The sequence below is a fragment of the Giraffa tippelskirchi genome, chromosome 8 (genome assembly GCF_054371585.1).
Source record: "Giraffa tippelskirchi isolate mGirTip1 chromosome 8, T2T-mGirTip1v1.2.pri, whole genome shotgun sequence".
Taxonomy (NCBI): Eukaryota; Metazoa; Chordata; class Mammalia; order Artiodactyla; family Giraffidae; genus Giraffa; species Giraffa tippelskirchi.
The window spans coordinates 116,905,976-116,928,261 of record NC_137282.1 but is presented as its reverse complement, the minus strand read 5'-3'; the positions used below and the strand labels follow the sequence as shown (position 1 = coordinate 116,928,261).

The following is a 22,286-nucleotide window of genomic DNA, read 5'->3' as shown; positions in this document are numbered from 1 at the left end:
CATCAAAGGTTGATCTGACTTCCTCCAAGGGTGGCTTTTCCCATTCTGACCCATGGCCTCACTCTCAAATCTTAACCCTTTCCATACATCCTTGGAAAATCATCTTGGAACCCCCACTAAGTAGACCAGCAAAAACCTTTACCTTCGAACCAAATAAAATACTAAATCCATGAAGTCACTTAAGCCATGCTTCCAAAGAGAGGGAGACTCAAAATGTTTTATACAGCAACCTATAAGAAACTCATTTTGTGGGATGTTTCACATTCCAGCCCATGCTTATTCCCCCATATATCCCTGCCAGTAATATCAACCAGATGTGGCAAAGAAGTCTGTGCAGAATTGTAAAAATTACAAGCATATTCTGTAATTCCAAAGCATTGTAAAGTCACAGCTTGGTTTTCTTTCTTAAAAAAAGAAATGTAAAAACTTTCCAAGCTGGCAGAATGTTCTCAAGTACGAGTATTGCCTGATCACTTTAGAAGATTCTCCTGCTGGCCCAAAGGGCTAAAGAATTGGAAAACGTAAAACCTCACTCTATCTCTGATAAATTGTAGGGAACTTAGAAAGGTACTTGCAAACGTGCATTTAAGTCTATAAATTCTTCTCTTTTAATGTTTCAAGTCTTAATATCCTAGATCTCAGATACGAGCATAGGTTCATATATACTCATATGCGCATAAAAGTACAAACCCTGAATCTTGAAAGCTTCAGAGTTCCATGACTGCTCTTATTCTCCCCTCCCCCTACCAGCCACCTATTGTCTTTTTCAAGATGTCTTTCAGCACCAGCAGCACATTATAAAACAAAAATATATAGAACTGGGGGTCAGAACAACCTGGGTTTATTCCTGGTGAGTCACTTAAACTCATGCCTCAGTTTCATCATCTGTGTGGTGGGCACAAACACGCCTACCTTGAAGGAGGACCAAAGATGGCAAATACATGAGGCGTGTAGCACACAGTGGGTGCTTATGAAATGTTTGGTGCCTTCTCTACTCCCCAGTCTATAAAATATCAGGATTGTACTAGATCAGTGTTTCCCAAAACATGCCCCACGGGTGGGTGACCTACACCAAAATTGTCTACTTACAGAGTCAAATCCTTAGGTTCATTCCAGATCTAATGAACTAGAGTCCTTGGGGACATGGACCGGGAATCAACATTTTAACTAGAACCTCAAAGGATTTTTTTCCTATGGGCCAGTCTAAGAACCACTGAAGTCTGGATCCTTGCTCTGCCAAGTGTGGTCAAGTAGAAATGCAGATTCCCAGGCCCCAGACTTGCAGAACCAGGGTCCACACTTTAACCAGATTCCCAGGCATTCAGATGCGCAGTCAAGGTTGAAAAATGCTGGTCCAGATAACTTTTACTTCTAGCTCTGTTATTCGATAGGATGAGTCTATAAGCAATTCAAAGATTTATCCTTACAATCAACTGTGTGAACAAGGCCACAGGCTTCTGTGCTCAGTTGGATAAAGTCTCAGTGAAGGGAGAACAGAAACCTTGCCTGACTTCTTTCCCTCGCTCTAGCTTCAGGCACTACAGTGAGTGCAACTCACACAACTCAGAAACCCCAAGAGTGCCAGGGTACCCACTGCAATCCATTATCTGTCCACACGCAGACTAAAGCTAAACCCGTCTTCAAGCACGTGATGAAGCCTGTCGTAAAGCAAAAGGGAGGCTGGTCTTGCCACAGTGCTCGGGGATTGGGGGGATGTTGGAGGAGGAAGCAGAGTTCCAGTGAGTGAGGATTCTTTCCCTGAGATTGAGGTAGCCGTGCCCCTGGAAAAAGTGACCCCATGTCTGCGATGGTGAGGCTGGTCTCACCGTCTGTCCCCTGGTCTCCGAAGGCTGGGCCGGCCCAGAAGCGGGACAAGTCTCCAGCTCCAGGAAGGCAGTCTCTGAAGCCCCCACCACCCTGATGGATTGGCTTTCCCCTCATCCTATTACCATTTTACCACATCAGATAACAACTCTGCTGGAAAACTGAGTAGTATGGTTTTTGTTTTCTCCGCTGGTTTTTCACTTTTATAGCACCATTTCACATCAATGCAGAGTTTTATGGAGACACACATTGCATGTACTTATGTTTTAAAGGTTAGTGCAGAATTGGAAGACTCAGGTGGCTGCAAAAGGAGCTCTGAGAAGCAGAAGGTAGAGGTACAGGGTTCCAATCATCCAACAAATGTGGGCTCACATAGGGCTTCAAAGATATAAAAGAACTGCAGCACTAATTGAGCTTCTATAAGGTGGTGCTGGCACTTTAGCTACTAACATCTCATACCTCTAGGATGGAAATTGTGGTGAGGATGTGGGCTCTGGACTCGGGCAAGCCTGAGTTTGAAATTTAGCTTTGCCAGTGACCTTGAGCAAGCTGTCTAAATCTCTAGGACTCCGGGTGTTTATGTCTAAACTGGGGATAATGTAGTATCTAACCTCCTAAACCTGAGAATGGTGGTGGTGGTTTAATGGCTAAGTTGTGTCTGTGAGACCGCAAGGACTGTACCCCGGCAGGCTCCTCTGTCCATTCTCTAGGCAAGAGTACTGGAGTGGGTTGCCATTGCCTTCTCCAGGGATCTTCCAGATAGAAGGATTGAATCCTGCATTGCAACCAGATTCTTTACTGACTGAGCCACCCAGGAAGACAAGCTACCTGAAAGCAGATCGCAGAGCATCTGATTCACAGTAAATATGCAGTAAATGCAGTAAACACTTGGGATCTATTATGTGCTAATGTGTTCATTCATTTGTTCAAGTTCCTGCCCCCAGTACTTCAAAATGTCACTCTGCTTGGAGATTGGGTCTTCCATGAGTTCACTAAGTTAAATGTGGCCATCAGGGTGGTGTCCTTATGAGAAAAGGTCGGACATCATGGGTGAGCATGAACAGGACAACCATAGCAGAAGGACCAGAAGACCATCAACCGCAAGACAAGGAGAGAGGCCTCAGGAAACCAGCCCTGCCAGCACTGAGATCGGAAACTTCCAGGCTGTAAGCTGTGAGGAAGCAAACTTCTGTTATTTCAGCCATCTGGTCTGAGGTACTTCATTGCCACAGCCCCAGCAAACTAAGACAGGGGCTCTGATTAGTATCCCTGTTGTCTAGCTGATCAACCAGAGGCTGAGAGAGTTGAGGTCACTTGCCCAGGGTCAGTCAGCAGAGGGTGGGATCCCAACCCAGGTCTGGGCAGTTCCCTGGCTTTTTCCTCCACTACTGGACTGCTTCAAAGAAACCCCACATGCCACAGCTAAGACCCCAAGCAGTCAAATAAACAAATATTTAAAGAAAAAAAAAAAAAGAAACATTAGATCGCTTAGCAAAGCACAGATGCAGAAATGCAGCTTCTGGTTTGTTTGGGGATATGGGGCATGGAGCTTCCCAGGAGGTTCAGTGGCACACACCTGTCAATGCAGGAGACACAAGACATGCAGGTTCGATCCCTGGGTGGGGAAGATCCCCTGGAGGAGAGCTGGGCAACCCACTCCAGTATTCTTGCCTGGAGAATCCCATGGTCAGAGGAGCCTGGTGGAATGCAGTCCATAGGGTTACAAAGAGCTGGACATGACTGAGCATGCACACAGCATGGATACTCATGGCTGTGTGATTGGGGCAGAAAATGATAGTATGAAGGGGAGGTACAAGTGAGCAGAAAATGGCAGTTGAGGGGATGGCTCGCTCACTGCAAGTAAGTTCCGTGAAAACTGAGGTCCCACAACTCTTTGGGAGGGGGGCAGCAGCCCCAGTAACCTGGGGCTAAGTGGGTTGGCCACGTTTCATATTGTTTTCAGCTGCCTGGCGATCAGCTTCCCGAGTCTCTTGCAACTCCGCTGACCCAAGTGAGTGACAGAAGTTTAACACCAGCGGCATTTTTTTTTAAATTCGCCAAATACCTCGCAGGACTGTGTGGAGAATAACTGAGGGCCTCTGTCCTGTTGCTAGTAAAGCTGCTTCTTCAGTCAGGCTTTAAACCACTATCAACTATCTAATGAACTCTTCTGCCATGAATCCAGGAGACATGGACCAGAAGGACCTCGAGGTCTGCTCAGCCTCAGCTGGCAAAGTCAAACTCTTAAAAAGCAGTTGCGAAACTCCGTGTCCCTCTCATCCCCTTCAAAGCTCCCTAATCTGGGGAAAGGCAGACAGCTTTTAATTACTGTTTTCATCTTGTCTTTTGCTTCTTTGAAGGAATTTCTGGCAACATGAACCACTTAACTTCCAAATAACCAGAAACTTTTCACTCCTTCCCCCAGTGTATTGGTAAAAGAGAAAGCTGGAAGGAGAGGCACAAAAGGAGAAATCAGTAACCTACAGACCATGTGACAGGCCGTACTCCATCCCAACCTCTCTGAATCAGGCCCAGAGCGGTGAAGTAACATGCCTAAGGTCACACAGCTTGTGGGTGGCAGAGCCAGTGCGAGGGTCGGGATCATCCCACTCCTGGTACCTCCCTCAACCCTCCTCTATTTCCGAGCCTAAACTCTTTGCCAGGTTCTCAAATGCTGACATCAGAGATGCCAAAGCCCCAGCATATGCACCGCTCCTATCAGTCAGCCGGCAGAAGCTAACCATGGCCATTTTCACTGAGCGCTTTCTGTGCGCTATCTTCAATCCTAAAGGTTGTCCCTGGGCTGTTTCCAAGTATATTACAAAAAGCTAGAGAAGGAGGTTCTATTATAGTCTCTTTTACTGATCAAGAACATGAGACCAGAGAGGTTAAGGATTAATAATTTGCCCATGGTCTCATAACAAGTAATTGGCAGTTCTTTAACACTTGTACTTCCCTGCCATCCTCTAAGATCAGCTCTGGGTCAGGAAGGAGAGAAAACCTAGAAAGAGCAGAAATACAGCTCTGACACCTGAAAATCTTATAATCTACCTCAGGATTCAGTCAGTTCAGTTGCTTAGTCATGTCCGACTCTTTGCGACCCCATGGACTGCAGCATGCCAGGCTTCCCTGTAAATCATCAACTCCCAGAGTTTACTCAAACTCATGCCCATTGAGTCAGTGATGACATCCAATCATCTCATCCTCTGCCATCCCCTTCTGCTCCCGCCTTTGATCTTTCCCAGCATCAGGGTCTTTTCCAATGAGTCAGTTCTTCGCATCAGGTGGCCAAAGTTTTGGAGTTTCAGCTTCAGCATCAGTCCTTCCAATGACTATTCAGGACTGATTTCCTTTAGGATGGACTGGTTGGATCTCCTTGCAGCCCAAGAGACTCTCAAGATGCAGTTTCCCCCTCAGTCAGTCTCTCCCATCAGGAAGCTTCCATAAGCCTCTTATCCTCCTCTATCAGAGGGCAGACAGACTGAAAACTTCAGGATTGGAGTGAGCTAATATTTATTGAGTGCCCAACGTGGGACAGAGACCTTGCTGGGTGTTCTACAGACCACAATGGTATTATCTAAGCCTCGGGGCACTTCTGCACTCTAGGATGCTATGGCGCATGCTCCGTGTACTGAAGGAGAGAGTAAGAGCGTACATACATCACTACTATACACATGCACCAAGAAATCCGATGGCGCTACATCTGAGGGGTGTGGGTAACCAGCCACGGTCTGATAAAAACTCTCCTTTGTAGCATGACTTCAGCTCCCCACAAGAGTTGGCACAGCAATGTAGCATGACAGAAAACGGAAATACTCTGCAGCATACATGCGCTCTGTTCCCCATTCCAGGGTGTCCTGGTTGTACAACTAAACAGAGAATACTTAGGTAGGTCAGATAATTCTTCTGAGCTTTAGAAGTAGATTTAATAATGATTCTCTTTGCAGAATTGCTGTGAAGGCTGAAATCTGAGCACTGAGGCAGAATCCAAAGAGCTGCTGCTGCTTAGAAATATGAGATATACAGACAAGTAGTTTAAAATCCAAGCCTTAGTTTCCTCATCTATAAAATGGGCGTATTGAGGCAGAGAGCTAATTGTAGGAGAATGAACACACAGTCTTTGGAGTCAGATTACCCTCATTTGGTTCCTGGCTCAGTCACTGAGTAACTGTATGATGCTGGGCAAGTCCTTGGACCTCTCTGAGCCTCAGTTTCCCGTCTGTGGAAAAGTAATCCCAGTCCTGACCCCCACACCGTCATTAGGTGCATAAGCGAGTTACATGTAAAGCACTCGGAAGAGCATCTGGGATGCACTGTGTTTGCTATCGTTATTACCTTGAAGTGTTATTGTGAAGATCCAAGCCATTCAGTGGAAGCACAGGGAACAGCACAGACTAGATGCTCAATAAACTTGCAGACGTCAGATGTGTTTAAGTTTGGGGTCTCTTGCTCTGTCTTCTGATAACAGAATTATTATTTTCTTTGGGAAATCCATTCCCAGGACCCACACACCTTCATCACCAAACAACTAGTTAATCAGAGGCCATCGTCTCACCAGCCACAGTCATCTGCTCAGAGTTGGAAGTGTGACCAAGTTAAGCAACTGACTCTCAGTTCTTTTTTGCATGACTGTCGTCAATGACACCTTCTCCACCCTGGTTGCTAGGTTACTTCTCTCTGAGTCTTCTGCTGTTGTCTGCCATCCTGTGCACACTTCCAAGGGCTGGAGGGAGTGAGATGAAGTCCTGATGACACCACCATGTCCCTGGATCCAGCTGTTTTTAAACTCAATCATAGGGGCTTCCCTGGTAGCTCAGTGGTAAAGAGTCTGCCTGCCAATGCAGAAGACACGGGTTCAAACCCTGATTGGGAAGATCCCACATGACCCAGAGCAACTCAGCCTGTGTGCCACAACTATTGAGCCTGTACTCTAGAGACTGCAAGCCAAAATGACTGAAGCCCGCATGCCCTAGAGGCTGTGCTCCACAAGGAAAACATCCACTGCAACGAAGAGCCTGAATACTGCAGCAAAGAGTAGCCCCTAGCTGCCGCAGCTAAAGAAAAGCCTGTTCAGCAAGGAAGATCCAGCACAACCAAAAATAAACATATAGAATTATTCAAGGAAATAAAAATAATAAAGCCAACCATAACAACCACTGGCCTTCTCATGCATATGAACTAACGTATTTCCCCTTTAGGTTAAACCACTTTTAGTCACATTTCTGTCACTAGTTACTAGCAATATTATAATAACATAGGTTCCCAATGAGTATCATTTCCCTTTCCCATCACTACCTGTCTTATAATATGACCATAGCTTTTCCAAAAGGTATTTTTCAGATAATCATTGAATATGAAGCAGTTTTTGTCTACACATCTAGTAAGAGAAGGTCTGTCAGAATTGCTGCTTAAACCTCATGGCAGATTGTGGAGGAGACAGCCACCCAGCAGCCCCATTTAGCATTCCTTGGAAAATGGCTCGCTGCATCTATTGAGATTCAGTGCTCTTTTAAAACAGAGCCGGTGGCATATGTATACACACTCATGATTGCACATTTATTGATTTCTAATTTGCACCCTGCTTACTTCCAAAAAGGGCCTGGAGTGGCTGACAAAATAAGACAAAGACACAAGAGGGTCATTAAGAGAAATCAAAGACCAAGCCCCGAGGGAAAAAAGGGATTGCTGATTATAGCCGAAACCCAGGTTAATAAAGTTGCTTCAATGAAAAAAAGATATATTTAGCTCTCAGCTCTTTGGCAGCTATTCAGAGTGTGTCCTGACGGGGCACACAGAGAACTGGGCATCCTTCATATCTGCACCTCAACATCCAGCACAGAGGCCAGGCACCTGGGAGAAGCTTCCTGAATGAATGACGGATAAAAGATTCAAAGCTCCCTGAGCGCACTGCTCATAACCTGAGGCCTGTATCATTTATCCACCCATTCCTGAGTGCCTATGTGTGTCACACTGGGCCTGGCCAGGAACCTGGAGAGGAATGGACCTTTCCAACCGCTGCTCTCTGGCTTGAAGCAAAAGCTCCATGTAACAGATCACAGTTCTCATGGCAGCTCCTCGTCTCTTCAAGCCTCCCATGAAAGGAGATTAGAAACAGGTTGTGAAAATGGGACTTGCAGGAGTAACAATAGTTATCTATGCTGATTATGTGTACAGAGCACTTTAAGCCCTAGAAAATGCAGGCACAACATCATCTCTTTGGGTACAGATAGCTCCTTGGTGAGGTGGATGCATGGAAGAGCGGGCCTCTCTCATTTACTGGTGAGGACACTTAGGCACAGAAGACAAAGTGGCTCTCCTGACCTCCCTCAGTTAGAAAGTGGCCATGAGGACACCACACTGGACTCCCCCACGGCTCTGTGCTGCCTGCCTGGGCCTGGCACCCTCCATCTCAGAGACCTGTTATCGCAGCCTGAAATGCCTCCTCTGCCCAGATCAAGATGGGCATCCCCTGATGTCTGCGGGGAGCAGGAACTAGACCCCTCCTCCAACCTCCTGCAGCAGCTAGACCCCTCAGACCCCACCCGCTCAAAGCTGCCCAGCAGCCCCGGCCCCACAGGCACCTCCCGTCTGCCTGGAAAGTGGTGCTGAGAGTCCAGATGAACGGCACACAGTCTGTGTGCTTTAGTTAAAAGCAGGCTGAAAGGCACAAGGTACTGCTGGGTGGAGAGACAGCTATTAAGTGAGTGTTTAAGGAAAGGACTCTCCAGGGAAGAGGAAGGGAAAAACCAGAGTGGTTTCCCCATCTGCCCATTCGGTATTGCTTATTCCGCTCTGCCAGATACACAGTGCACTTCATCCCCCTCACATCCATCAAGGTGGATAAAGAGTGGAAGAGTGGAAAGGGAGGCGTACTCTTTCCCACTTTCTCCCAGAGAAGACTGTGACAAAGTCCAGGTGCATCCAAGAGAAGGCAAGCAAGACCACCGTAGCACAGAAATACCGGCCAACCCCAGCCTGCTCTTATTCCAACAAAGTGCCTTAAAGTACGTTTATGTGTATAGTCTCTCGCTGTGTGTACAGACAGAGATACAATTTCCTAATTCAGAACTCATTCTTAAGTGCACATGCAAACATGTGTTTTATATTTCCCAATTTATCCTGGAGCCTACACGCATCAGTGGACCGCATACGCAGGTATTAAACACGGCCATTGGAAATGGGAATGGTGGCCACCATGCAGAAACCTCTCCAGTAATGTCAGAGTCCTCCCAGCCAGGTTGTAAATCTCGCTGCCTGATTGCTAAGCAGCCAGACACTTTTTGCTCCAACCAGAAAGTTAAGCCTTGGGCAAGCAATTCACCCCGTGACATACACTAGTCACCGCCAGTAGGACTTCCAGATGCAGTCATGAAGCTGTTCACTGCCGACAGTCAGCATTTGCCTAACACCCCCAGGACATGCATCACACTCTCCATCCGGATGTGTTTCTCCAGCTCTGGAGTATCCAAACTCTCATGCTGAATAAATACCCAAAGACATCTCCAAGTCTCCCCGCTTCATTAGATCCTGGACCATTCAGAAGAGAAAGCAAAGTTCATGGTGTTTCTTTCTTTTCCCACACAAATCACAGACCTCCAGACCCAGAGTTCCCGGACTGCCAGTGGGAGGAGGCAGGCACAGGGCAGGGACCCTTCTAGCCAGCAAGGAGGTAAGGTTGAAAGGTTTAATCCAAACCACTGCCTGCTGAGACTGTCTTGTGAGAATCAACTCACCTCCAAGCCCCCACTTAGGGCGTTTCCCTGAGGTACATTCAGACCCAAGGTAAAAGGATGGATGTCCTCCCTCTGGGTAAAGGAGAGACGCACTAGCGTAAGTCCACAGCGCTCACCAGCCACTTCAGTGGCTCTCTGAAGGAAGGGAGCAGAAAAGGTGGGCTGGAGGAGAGGGACCCACAGGGACCCACACGCTGAAGCCGGGCTCCAGATGTCCACATGTGCGGACTCACTGCCAAGCTCCACGTGGTCAGGGCTCCCCGCACTAAGGCAACCACATTCTCTGCATCAACAAATGCAGGCAAGACACAAGGTAGAGAAAGCAAGTTCACTCTACTCACAGTCTGGTGAGCTTCAGGTTGCTCTGGAAAAGCAGTTCTGGGAGGACCTGGAGCTTATTCTTGTTCAGGCGCCTGAAAGGCGAAAAGGAAAAGAAAGTGAAGAGATGTCGAGAGGACGTGAAACCGGATCAAGGGTATTCACAGACCCCCCTCAATCAATCCATCAGTAGGTCTTACAGGCTTCTAGATCGTTCATCATGGGATGCTTAGCACCTGGAAGGCATATTCTATCTTGCAGAATGTGGAGTCAGGTTGGGGATAAAAGGCAAAGGTAGGTGGAAAGCAGGAACACGACACGCTTGCTCTCTCTCCCCCGTCATGAGCCTCAGAGAGACGTCACTCAGTGATGACAACGTTCTTTCCCAGGAACCTCAGATAGGCTTTTGAACTCGTCTCACCACTTGCTTGCTTAGCTATTGCCAACGGATGGGACTGGCATGTGAAATGGGTCCCTAAAAATAAATAAAATGCCAGAGAGAATATTCCAGATCCTAAGTGGGTAGTGGGGGCGGGGAGGACAGACAGCAGCCATTATAGGAGCAGAGAAGAGAGTGGGCACATCACCATGGGTTCAAGGGCCAAAATGGGCCCTTGGTACTTTCGCCTTTGTGGGCACCTTCCTCTATTTAAAAAATTAAATATTGTATTGTATAACTATGAAAGTGAAAGTCGCTCAGTTGTGTCCGACTCTTTGCAACCCCGTGGACTATACAGTCCATGGAATTCTCCAGGCCAGAATACTGGAATGTGCACCCATTCCCTTCTCCAGGGGATCTTCCCAACCCAGGAATCAAACCAGTGTCTCCTACATTGCAGGCAGATTCTTTACCAGCTGAGCTATCAGGGAAGCCCATTGTATAACTATGCTGGTATAAAAACAAATACATTAAGATTATATAACATTTACTTGACCTAAACACTCACTTTTTTTCTTCTAATTTTCAAAGAAATTAAACCATTTTCACAGGTCCCTTAAAAGCGCTGCTGGCCCTGGGTGCCTAACAGGGGAGTCGACCACCATCTAGGTGCGCAGTGGGGCTGGAGGCCAGTCCAGGAGGCACAGCCCACGCTGGATGGCAGCAGCAGAGCCAGACTCTGTCCTGAGAATGGTCCACGCTAATACCCACGGTAAAGAAGGCCACCTGAGCTTCCGAGGGATGGTGAGTCATTGCTGCTGCCCCCATGAAGGCTGCTTTCCCGGGAGTGTGAGGCCAAAAGGGAAAGCCTGCCCCATGCTTGGGGCTTCCCAGATAGCATGAATGCAGGAGACTTAGGAGACGCGGGTTCGATCCCTGGGTCAGCAAGATCCTCTGGAGGATCCTCTGGAGGAAGGCATGGCAACCCACTCCAGTATTCTTGCCTGGAGAATCTCATGGACAGAGGAGCCTGGCAGTTTATAGTCCATCGGGTCACAAAGAGTCAGACATGACTGAAGCGACTTGGCATGCAAGCATGCTCCATGCTCAACCCCAGGCCTCTCTATCCAAATATCATTCAGTTCAATTCAGTCACTCATCCGTGTCTGACTCTTTGTGACCCCATGGGCTGCAGCACGCCAGGCTTCCCTGTCCATCACCAACTCCTGGAGCTTGCTCAAACTCATATCCATCAAGGTAGTGATGCCATCCAACCATCTCATCCTCTGTTGTCCCCTTCTCCTCCTGCCTTCAATCTTTCCCAGCATCAGGGTCTTTTCTAATGAGTCAGTTCTTCGCATGAGGTGGCCAAAGTATTGGAGTTTTAGCTTCAGCATCAGTCCTACCAATGAATATTCGGGACTGTTTTCCTTTAGGATTGATTGGTTTGATCTCCTTGCAGTCCAAGGGACTCTCAAGAGTCTTCTCTAACACCACAGTTCAAAAGCATCAATTCTTCTTCACTCGACTTTCTTTATGGTCCAGCTCTCACATCGATACATGACTACTGGAAAAATCATACCATTGACTAGATGGACCTTTGTCAGCAAATGTCATTATGCAGCCTAATCACTGAAGGCCAAACCAGTGTCCCCAAATCTCCTCAGAATCCTCAGATTCTTACTCCCCAGAGTCTCCCAGCACAAAGACCAGTTTACAGATGGCTGAATTTCTCTGCTTAAACTATGCATGTTTGGCTATATGGAATAATCATGTTATTCCATCTTAGAGCTAAGCGAACTGAAGAGAAGAGACGGTGACCTTCTTCCCAGCTTCGGGCCCCAAAGCACACACTCTCATTGTGCTCCAAGCAGCTGTGATTCCAGGGGGTGGGGTGGGGGGGGTTGGATATTGTTATTTGCCCTTTTTTATTCCAGGTCAACAGATAAAACCTTGAGAGGGACAGGACACCAGAAGGGAGTTTACAAGGGCAAAGCATGTGGGAGAGAAGCATTTACGACCTCAAGGAATGAGGCTTTGGTCAGAAGCCAGTGGCTCAGCCCTGAAGGGCTTCACACTGAGTGTGGGCAAGTGTGGACCAGCCACACTCTGTTGGTGACACTCCTGACTGGCAGGAGGCCAGAGAAAAGGCTGGCAAGTTGGACAAGGGAGCTCAAATTCCCTGCCCCACCTAACTCCCCGTGCTCTTTTCCATTTTTAAAAATAGTGGTTAAAAAAAAAAGCCTTAACATAGAATTGACCATCTTAACCATTTTTAAGTGAAGTACATTCACATCGTTGTGTGACAGATCTCCAGAGCTTTGCCATCATGCAAAATCGAAACCTGTACCAGGGAAATTACGCCCCCTCCCCTTGTTTCTGGCAGCCGCCACACTGCTGTACTTACTGTCTCTGTGCATCTCACCAGGGCTCTGCTCATCACTCCCAGTATCTGCCCTTTGTGCATTCCTGCCACTAGAGTGGGATGAATGGGGGTAGCCCAGAGGACAGGAAGGTGAGAGGGAGTCTAGCCCCTTGTTCATAGCAGTTCCCATATAGCCAGTGATAAACGGGCATGTGTGTGTGTATGCTCATGTGACCCCAAGGACTGTAGCCTGTCAGACCTCTCAGTCTATGATAAGCCACTAATATGGATTCTTATGGGAAAGAATCCCTTAGAAGAAGTGGAGTAGCCCTCATAGTCACCAAAAGAGTCTGAAATGCAGTACTTGGATAAAATCTCAAAAACGACACAATGATCTCTGTTTGTTTCCAAGACAAACCATTCAATATCACAATAATCCAAGTCTATGCCCCGACCAGTAATGCTGAAGAAGCTAAAGGTGAACGGTTCTCTGAAGACCTACAAGACCTTCTAGAAGTACACCGCAAAAAGATGTCCTTTTCATTATAGGGGACTGGAGTGCAAAAGCAGGAAGTCAGGAGATACCTAGAGTAAAGGCAAATTTGGCCTTGGAGCACAGAATGAAGCAGGGCAAAGACTAACAGGGTTTTGCCAAGAGAACACACTGGTCATAGCAAGCACCCTCTTCCAACAACACAAGAGAAGACTCTACACATGGACATCACCAGATGGTCAATACCCAAATCAGATTGATTATATGCTTTGCTGCCAAATATGGAGAAGCTCTATACAGTCAGCAAAAACAAGAATGGGAGCTGACTGTGGCTCAGATCATGGACTCCTTATTGCCAAATTCAGACTTAAATTGAAGAAAGTAGGGAAACCAAAGACCATTCAGTTCAGTTCACTTCAGTTCAATCACTCAGTCATGTCCGACTCTTTGCAACCCCAAAACTGCAGCATGCCAGGCCTCCCTGTCCGTCATCAACTCCCGGAGTCTATCCAAACTCGTGTCCATCAAGTCAGAGATGCCATGCAACCATTTCACCCTCTGTCGTCCCCTTCTCCTCCTCCCCTCAATCCTTCCCAGCATCAGGGTCTTTTCCAATGAGTCAGTTCTTCACATCAGGTAGCCAAAGTATTGGAGTTTCAGCTTCAACATCAGTCCTTCCAATGAACACCCAGGACTGATCTCCTTTAGGATGGACTGGTTGGATCTCCTTGCAGTCTAAGGGACTCTCAAGAGTCTTCTCCAACACCACAGTTCGAAAGAATCGATTCTCCCGCACTCAGCTTTCTTTATAGTCCAACTCTCACATCACATGACTACTGGAAAAACCATAGCCTTGACTAGACGGACCTTTGTTGACAAAGTAATGTCTCTGCTTTTTGATATGCTATCTAGGTTGGTCATAACTTTGCTTCCAAGGAGTAAGCGTCTTTTAATTTCATGGCTGTGATCACCATCTGCAGTGATTTTAAAGCCCAGAAAAAGAAAGTCTGACACTGTTTCCACTGTTTCCCCATCTATTTGCCATGAAGTGATGGGACCAGATGCCATGATCTTAGTTTTCTGAATGTTGAGCTTTAAGCCAACTTTTTCACTCTCTTCTCTCACTGTCATCAAGAGGCTCTTTAGTTCTTCTTCACTTTCTACCATAAGGGTGGTGTCATCTGCATATCTGAGGTTATTGACATTTCTCCTGGGAATCTTGATTCCAGCTTGTACTTCATCCTGCCCAGCATTTCTCATTATGTACTCTGCATATAAGTTAAATAAGCAGGGTGACAATACACAGCCTTGATGTATGTCCTAAATCAAATCCCTTATGTTTATACAGTGGAAGTGACAAAAAGATTCAAGGGATTAGATCTGATATACAGAGTGCCTGAAGAACTATGGATGGAGGTTTGTGACACTGTACAGGAGGCAGGGATCAAGACCATCCCCGAGAAAAAGAAATGCAAAAAGGCAAAATGGTTGTCTGAGGAGGCCTTACAAACACCTGAGAGAAGAACAGAAGCTAAAGGCAAAGGAAAAAAGGAAAGATATTCCCATTTGAATGCAGAGTTCCAAAGAATAGCAAGGAGAGATAAGAAAGGCCTAATCAAAGACCAATGCAAAGAAATAGAGGAAAACATTAGAATGGGAAAGACTAGAGATCTCTTCAAGAAAATTAGAGATACCAAGGGAATATTTCATGCAAAGATGGGCACAATAAAGGACAGAAATGGTATGGACCTAACAAAAGCAGAAGATATTAAGAAGAGGTGGCAAGAATACACAGAAAAATTACACATAAAAGATCTTCATGACCCAGATAACCACAATGGTGTGATCACTCACCTAAAGCCAGGCATCCTGGAAAGCGAAGTCAAGTGGGCCTTAGGAAGCATCACTATGAACAAAGCTAGGGGAGGTGATGGAATTCCAGTTGAGCTATTTCAAATCCTAAAAGATCATGCTGTGAAAGTGCTGCACTCAGTATGCCAGCAAATTTGGAAAACTCAGCAGTGGCCACAGGACTGGGAAAGGTCTGTTTCATTCCAATCCCAAAGGAAGGCAATGCCAAAGAATGTTCAAACTACCGCACAACTGCACTCATCTCACATGCTAGCAAAGTCATGCTCAAAATTCTCCAAGCCAGGCTTCAACAGTACGTGAACTGTGAACTTCCAGATGCTCAAGCTGGATTCAGAAAAGGCAGAGGAACCAGAGATCAAACTGCCAACATCCACTGGATCATTGAAAAAGCAAGAGAGTTCCAGGAAAACATCTGTTTCTACTTTATTGACTACACCAGAGCCTTTGACTGTGTGGATCACAACACACTGTGGAAAATTCTTCAAGAGATGGGGATACCAGACCACCTGACCTGCCTCCTGACAAATCTGTATGTAGGTCAATAAGCAACAGTTAGAACTACACATGGAACAACAGACTGGTTCCAAATTGGGAAAGGAGTACTTCAATGCTATATATTGTCACTCTGCTTATTTAACTTATATGCAGAGTACATCATATGAAATGCTGGGCTGGATGAAGTACAAGCTGGAATCAAGACTGCTGGGAGAAATATCAATAAGCTCAGATATGCAGATGACACCAGCCTTATGGCAGAAAGTGAAGAAGAACTAAAGAGCCTCTTGATGAAAGTGAAAGAGGAGAGTGAAAAAGTTAGCTTAAAGCTCAACATTCAGAAAACTAAGATCATGGCATCCAGTCCCATCACTTCATGGCAAATAGATGGGAAACAATGGAAACAGTGACAGACTTTATTTTGGGGGGCTCCAAAATCACTACAGATGGTGACTGCAGCCATGAAATTAAAAGACGCTTACTCCCTGGGAGAAAAGCTATGGCCAAACTAGATAGCATATTAAAAAGCAGAGACACTACTTTGCTAACAAAGGTCCATCTAATCAAAGCTATGGTTTTTCCAGTAGTCAGGTATGGATGTGAAAGCTGGACTATAAAAAAATCTGAGTGCAGGAGAATTGATGCTTTTGAACTGTGGTGTTGGAGAAAACTCTTAAGAGTCCCTTGGACTGCAAGGAGATCCAACACCAGTCAATCCTAAAGGAAAACAGTTCTGAATATTCACTAGAAGGTCTGATGCAAAGCTGAAACTCCAATACTTTCACCACCTGATGCGAAGAGCTGACTCATTGGAAAAGACCCTGATGCTGGGAAAGGTTGAAGGCAGAAGGAGAAGGGGACAACAGAGGATGAGATGGTTGGATGGCATCACTGACTCAATGGACATGAGTTTGAATAAGCTCTGGGAGTTGGTGACGGACAGGGAAGCCTGGCACGCTGCAGTCCATGGGGGTGGCAAAGTGTCAGACATGACAGAGCCACTGAACTGAACTGAACATGGAAAAGCACTGGTCCCAGAGAAGGTGAGGTGCTTTGACTCTGGAATTGGCCAGACTAGGTTCAGGTCTGGCTCCATCATGTTCTCGCCATAGGACCTTGGGGAAGTTACCTAGCTACTGAAGCCTCAGTTTTCCACCTGCAAAATAACTCTACTCAGTGGGTTACAGTAAATCTTGACACAGTGCATGTAAAAGCATCTAGCACTGCAGTGAGCACATGGCATTATCGAAATGAGCAGCTTTATAACTATGCGTCAGACACTACGCTACATTCTGGAAGGGTACGATCTCGGGTAGTGCAGCTCAGAGACTGGGGTCATTATTACCAGCATCTTACGGATAAAGTATGTCAAGGGACTTCCCCAGTGGCCCAGTGGTTAAGAATCCACCTGCCAATCAATGCACAGGACACAGGTTTGATCCCTGATATAGGAAGACTCCACATGCTACAAGGCACCTAAGCCCATGAGCTGCAAAAAGAAAAGCCACTGCAATGAGAAGCCCACCCACTGCAACTTGAGAGTAGCCCCCACTTTAAGCACCTAGAGTAAGCCTGCATGCAGTCAACAATAAATAAATAAACAGACACATTCTGTGGAATTCTCCAGCCCAGAATACTGGAGTGGGTAGCCCTCCCCTTCTCCAGGGGATCTTCCCAATCCAGGGTTCAAACCCAGGTCTCCCGCATTGCAGGCGGATTCTTTACCATCTGAGCCACCAGGGAAGCCCAAGAATACTGGAATGGGTAGCTTATCCCTTTTCCAGCAAATCTTTCCAACCCAGCAATCGAACTGAAGACTCCTGCATTGCAGGTGGATTCTTTACCAGCTGAGCTACCAGGGAAGCCAGATAGTTAGATAGATAAAGGATGTCAACACGTGGAGAGGTGAAGCCCATTCTGCAAGGCCACTGTGATAGGAAATGGCGGAGGCAGGATGTTGACCCCGGCGGTCTGCCTCCAGAGCCTGGTTCTAAACCACTGGGGTTACTGGAAGCCTCTCTATCAGTGACAGCTCCCTTCCCCCCATGCCCACCCTTTTCTCCCCTTCTCTCTTTTTGGCTCTGCTTCCTTTCATCCAGGGTGGCCACCTCCTCTGCCCCTGCCCAGACCACCATCCGCCCTGAGTACACTTCCCTCCCTGAAAAGGATGCTCTTGGGGTCCCCGAGGCCAGCAGAGGGTCTCCAGGTAGGTCTGTCTGGAACCCTCCTAGGCAGCCACAGCTGCACAAAGTCTGGTGAGAGTTACACCCAGACAGTCAATGCTCCCATCCATGCAAAACTCCTGAAATCTGGCCCACCGCGGCCTTCAGTGGGGAGGGTATTGAGTGTGCTCAATGCTCAAAACCAGAGTTGAGCTAAAAATAAAACGAGCTTGGCTCTGAGGCTCCAGGAAGGGAAGGGATCATTTTCAGTTCTTTGCCGGTATTTGCAGCTGGACAAAAATAAAAACACAACCAAATTTAGCCAATTGTGCGCTGCCTCCTGCTTCGTAAACACTGAATGAGGATTCCAGGGTGTCTGGGCTGGGCTCTCCTTCCTTTAAAAGCCTCAGGGTCTTTCTGCTTCGGCTTGGGCGGGCCGCACGCTGGTTCTCTGTTATTGGCGGGAGCTTGATACATTTCTAGTTCATCCCATCCTGGGATTTATTCATTCTTATTTAGTGAGCCGAGTTGGTCTGAAAGGAATTACTCGAAGAGCTGATGAAGGCTCCAGACTGCAAAAGGTGCACTTCTCATGTGGCTGCTCTAAGGGCAGCTCCTGAACAGGAAAATGAACAGAGGGAAACAGGTCGTTCTCCTGCCAGAGGGACAGGTAAGTGCTGGGCTGCAGACAGCCGCTATCGGCCTCCGTATCTTCCATCCCTCACGCCATCTGCTGCTCTGTCACCTGGGTCCAGAGGTAGAAATCTGCCACAGTTCAAATTGGATATAAACCTGTGATGCCTGGATGGAGAAAAGGACTGAATGGGACTCGTAGGAGGGCAGACCTGAGGAGGTCAGCAAACAAGATATAGGCCCGGTCAGTGACACGTTAAGTCCACCTGGATGTCTTCTCTTCCTCTAAGATCAACACTCCTTTTCAGCTTTCCTGCTGGCACAATGGAGAGCATCAGGGTCAAGAAGTCCAGGGGCTGCCAGCTGCAAGGTCATTCTGTTTTTTGGCCTGAACTGTGAAGCCCCAAGAAACAGAGTCTTGGCTTTGTGGTACCACTGATGGCCTTCTTGGAGGAACCTGGGTGTAAGATCTAATTAGAGATTTTTTTCCACCTTATTGAATTCTTTCATTTGTCTGTCCATTAAACCCATGCAACCACTAATTTATCCATTCATAAAACCACCCTCTACCTCTATGTCTGCCCATCCGTCCATCCATCCATCTATCCATCCATTCCTCTTCCCAGTCATTTTTCAATATGAACATACAAAGATGATTAAGATATGGTCCCTTCCTGTATCTGCATGAATAAGAGGTAGATAAAGAAGGATGTCAGATGTTAGTGAAGGAGACTGACATGGAAACAAAAATCTGTAGCACGATCTTGTGAGCAAAGCTATTGTGGGGGCACAAGGTGAGGAGCGGCTAACCCAGACCTGGGACAGGAAGGCTTCCCAAAGAAACTGGTTTGGAGTTTTTGTTTATTTGTTTGCTTGTTTGAAGCATAATTTCGACTCTTCAGGAGACAGGAACAATGGGTTCTAGGCTTTGAGAGCAGTATGTGCATGGAGGACCAGGAGACTGAGAAGCAATTTTGGGGAAACAGGGCTGCACTGCGGGGACTAGATGGCTTGAGAAACATAAGTGATGAAGCTCTAGAGCTAAGCAGAAGTCATATTAATGAGGGTCCTTGTGGGTCATGATAAAGGCTTGGCTGTGTACTGACAGTCAGGGGAAGCCAAAGATGGAGTCTGAGCAAGGGAATGACCATCTATTTTGGATTTTAACAAGTTCTCTTGAGTAGCAGTTAAGCCTGGTTTGAAAGAGGGTAGAATCAGAAGCAAGGTGAGCTTCTGAGTAAGCTCAAGTAAGTACTCAAGAGGGCTCCTGAGTAATCGCTGTGGCTGTGTGAGGCCCTGGGGAAGGGTAGGAGTCATATTGGAGGAGAGGAGTGAGATCTGAAGTCTCAACCATGGGGTTTTGTGGGTGAATGCATATGAGGGTTACAGAAGTGAAGGGGTTAAAAGTGGCCCCAGGGGCTCCCACTTGGGTAACTGATTAATCAAAATGACCAGTTAATGCTGAAAAAAATAGAGATGAGAGGACCATCACACAGAAGGGACTGTGTTCAGATTCAGGATTTCTAAGCTACTGGGATCCCTCAAATACATTTTGACAGCTCGTTGCAGTAGCTGGTAATAACACTAAGACCACGAGTCAGGCACTGTACAAGGGCTTCCCATGTCCCGTTCATTTAACTCCCCACAGAATAACTTCAAGAGTAGTACTAGTAGTCACCCTATAACAATGAAACAAAGGCCTAAGAAGGTTAAGCCACCTTCCTGGAGCCAAACTCAGCCAAAATGATGGTGATGGACTTGAACATAGATGTGTGTACTTGTGTGTCCAACTCTTTTTGATCCTTTGGACTGTAGCCTGCCAGGCTCCTATGTCCATGGGATTTTCCAAACAAGAATACTGGAGTGGGTTGCCACTGCCTCCTCCAGAGGATCGTCCTGAGCCAGGGATTAAACCCACATTTACCTAATGCCAAACCTGTGCTCTTAACTACCATGGATAACGATGGTATTTAATTTAGCCCTCATTATAGATTGTCATAACTTATCACCTCGTGTGTGGGTCTCATCCTCCCATTAAGTTCTAAAGGTCCTTAAGTGGGAAATATGTCTAATATCTGCTCAGTGACCCACTGTGAGCCAACACAATCCCAGAGATACAAGGGGGCTTTTAGCAAGGGCCTCTTGAATTTCATGAGTAAATCATAAACTGGGAATGGTCAATTCAGGGAACCTGAAAAATCAATGGCTTTTCTGGGCTGGGTGAAGGGAGTCATCCTGTTTGCAGGTGAACAAGACTCCCAGAAGGTCCAATTGCTTGAATCTGTCTGCTTCCAGAATCTTCCTGGAGACTCAGCTTCCAGAGTCACCTGCCTCACTACTGAGCTACTGGGCAGAAAAGGCAGGAGAGGATGGGGCCAGTGCGGCCTCTTAGTGGGTGCAGGATAGCTGAGAGGCCTCCAGGCCAGAAGGAAGTGCACTCATCAGCAGCAGGCCCCAGCACCCATGGGATGCCTCCCCTTTCTTAGGGAGGTGTGGGATATTCAGCTGCTCAGCTAAGGCCCGAGGGAGGAAGGAAGTCAGTGTGCTAATTCCCAAAGGTCACAGGACTGTTGGCTTTAGTAATGAAATCAATTGAATCCTCTTCTCCAGGCACTTTCTTAGGCAGCCTGGATGGCTTCCAGGTCTTCTGGTGTTTTCAGAAACACCAACAAGGGCCAAAGTGGCTTTGCTATTTGGAACAGAAGCTCCAGGCCTCCCCCAGTGGAGGGGAAGACGCCCTGGCAGAACCTACAAGAAGGGCAGAACCTGCAGGGGGTGGTCCTAAGATGGCGGAGGAATAGGACAGAGAGACGACTTTCTCTCCCACAAATTCACCGAAAGAACATTTAGACGCCGAGCAAATTCCACATAGCAACTTCTGAATGCTGGCAGAGGACATTAGACACACAGAAAGGCAGCCCATAGTTTTCGAAAGGATGTAGGACAAAAACATAAATGATAAAAAGAGAGACAGAAGAGGTAGGGATGGAGATCCATCCTGGGAAGAGAGTCTTAAAAAAGAGAGAAGTTTCCAAACACCAGGAAACACTCTCTCTGGCGGGTCTGTGGTGAGCCTTGGAGTCGCAGAGGGCAAAATAACCGGGAGGAAAAATAAATAAATAATTAAAACCCGCAGTTTACGTACCTAACAGCAAATCCCAGTGGGCGCATAACCCAGATGCGCGCATCCCCAACTAGCAAGCTGGGGCTGGGCAGGGAGCGGTGGGTTGTATTGCTTTGGGTAAGGACTGGGCCTGAATGCCCTGAGAGCAATCTGAGGGAACCAGATTGAGACAGCAACCTAGACCATGGGATAGCTTTCCTGCAAAAAGCCTTAACCTAAGACACTGCCAGGCCCACTTACAGAACAAAGGACTGAGCAGAGCAAGCCTGCTGCAGACTGGCCCATCCCCCGCAGGAGACAGGCAGGCGAGGGCAGCCAGAGCCAGAAGGGTGGAATCGCGGCCCCAGAGAGGCATCCTATACTAAACTGCAAGCAGACCTCGCTGCTAACCAGGACTTCTTGGGACTCTGGAGGGTCAACACCCGCCAAGAGGGTCGCAGCCAGAGATCATCTCCCAAGGGGAGAGCACAGCACACCTGGGAAGCTGCGCCCATTGTACACCCAGAAAGCCGAGTGGCTGGGACGGGGGAAGGGAAAAAGGCACAGACCCTGACCGCGCTAGCCAAAAACCTGGTCACCGGAGCTGCTCAGACTTGGGAAGGGCACAAAATCCAGGCTCAACCAAGTCTGTGCCTTTGTGAAGTACCCAGGAACCAGAACCTGAGCGGCTTAGACCTGGGAAGTACAGGCAACCCCAGGGGCCGCTTCAGACAGTTCCTGGCAGTGCAACCTAGAGCCTGGGCAGTGTAGACTGGGAAAGCACACACGCCGTGAGCGGGGCAAACCCGGTGTGGCCGAAACGTTGTCAGCACACGCCAGTGAGATTTGTTTGCAGTGTTCCTCCCTCCCCACAGCACGACTGAACAAGTGAGACTAAAAAAAAGTGAC

The 22,286-nt window shown here is 47.3% G+C and overlaps 1 protein-coding gene across 4 annotated transcripts in view; it reads right to left on the bottom strand.

Moving 5' to 3' along the window:
- SLIT3 (slit guidance ligand 3) overlaps positions 1-22,286 on the bottom strand; it is a 703,024-nt gene that overhangs the window by 553,054 nt on the left and 127,684 nt on the right. For all 4 annotated transcript variants that reach the window (XM_081520700.1, XM_081520701.1, XM_081520699.1 and 1 more), the window contains one exon: positions 9,899-9,970. In XM_081520700.1, the coding sequence (XP_081376826.1) occupies positions 9,899-9,970 (72 nt within the window). The remainder of the gene's footprint in view (positions 1-9,898; positions 9,971-22,286) is intronic.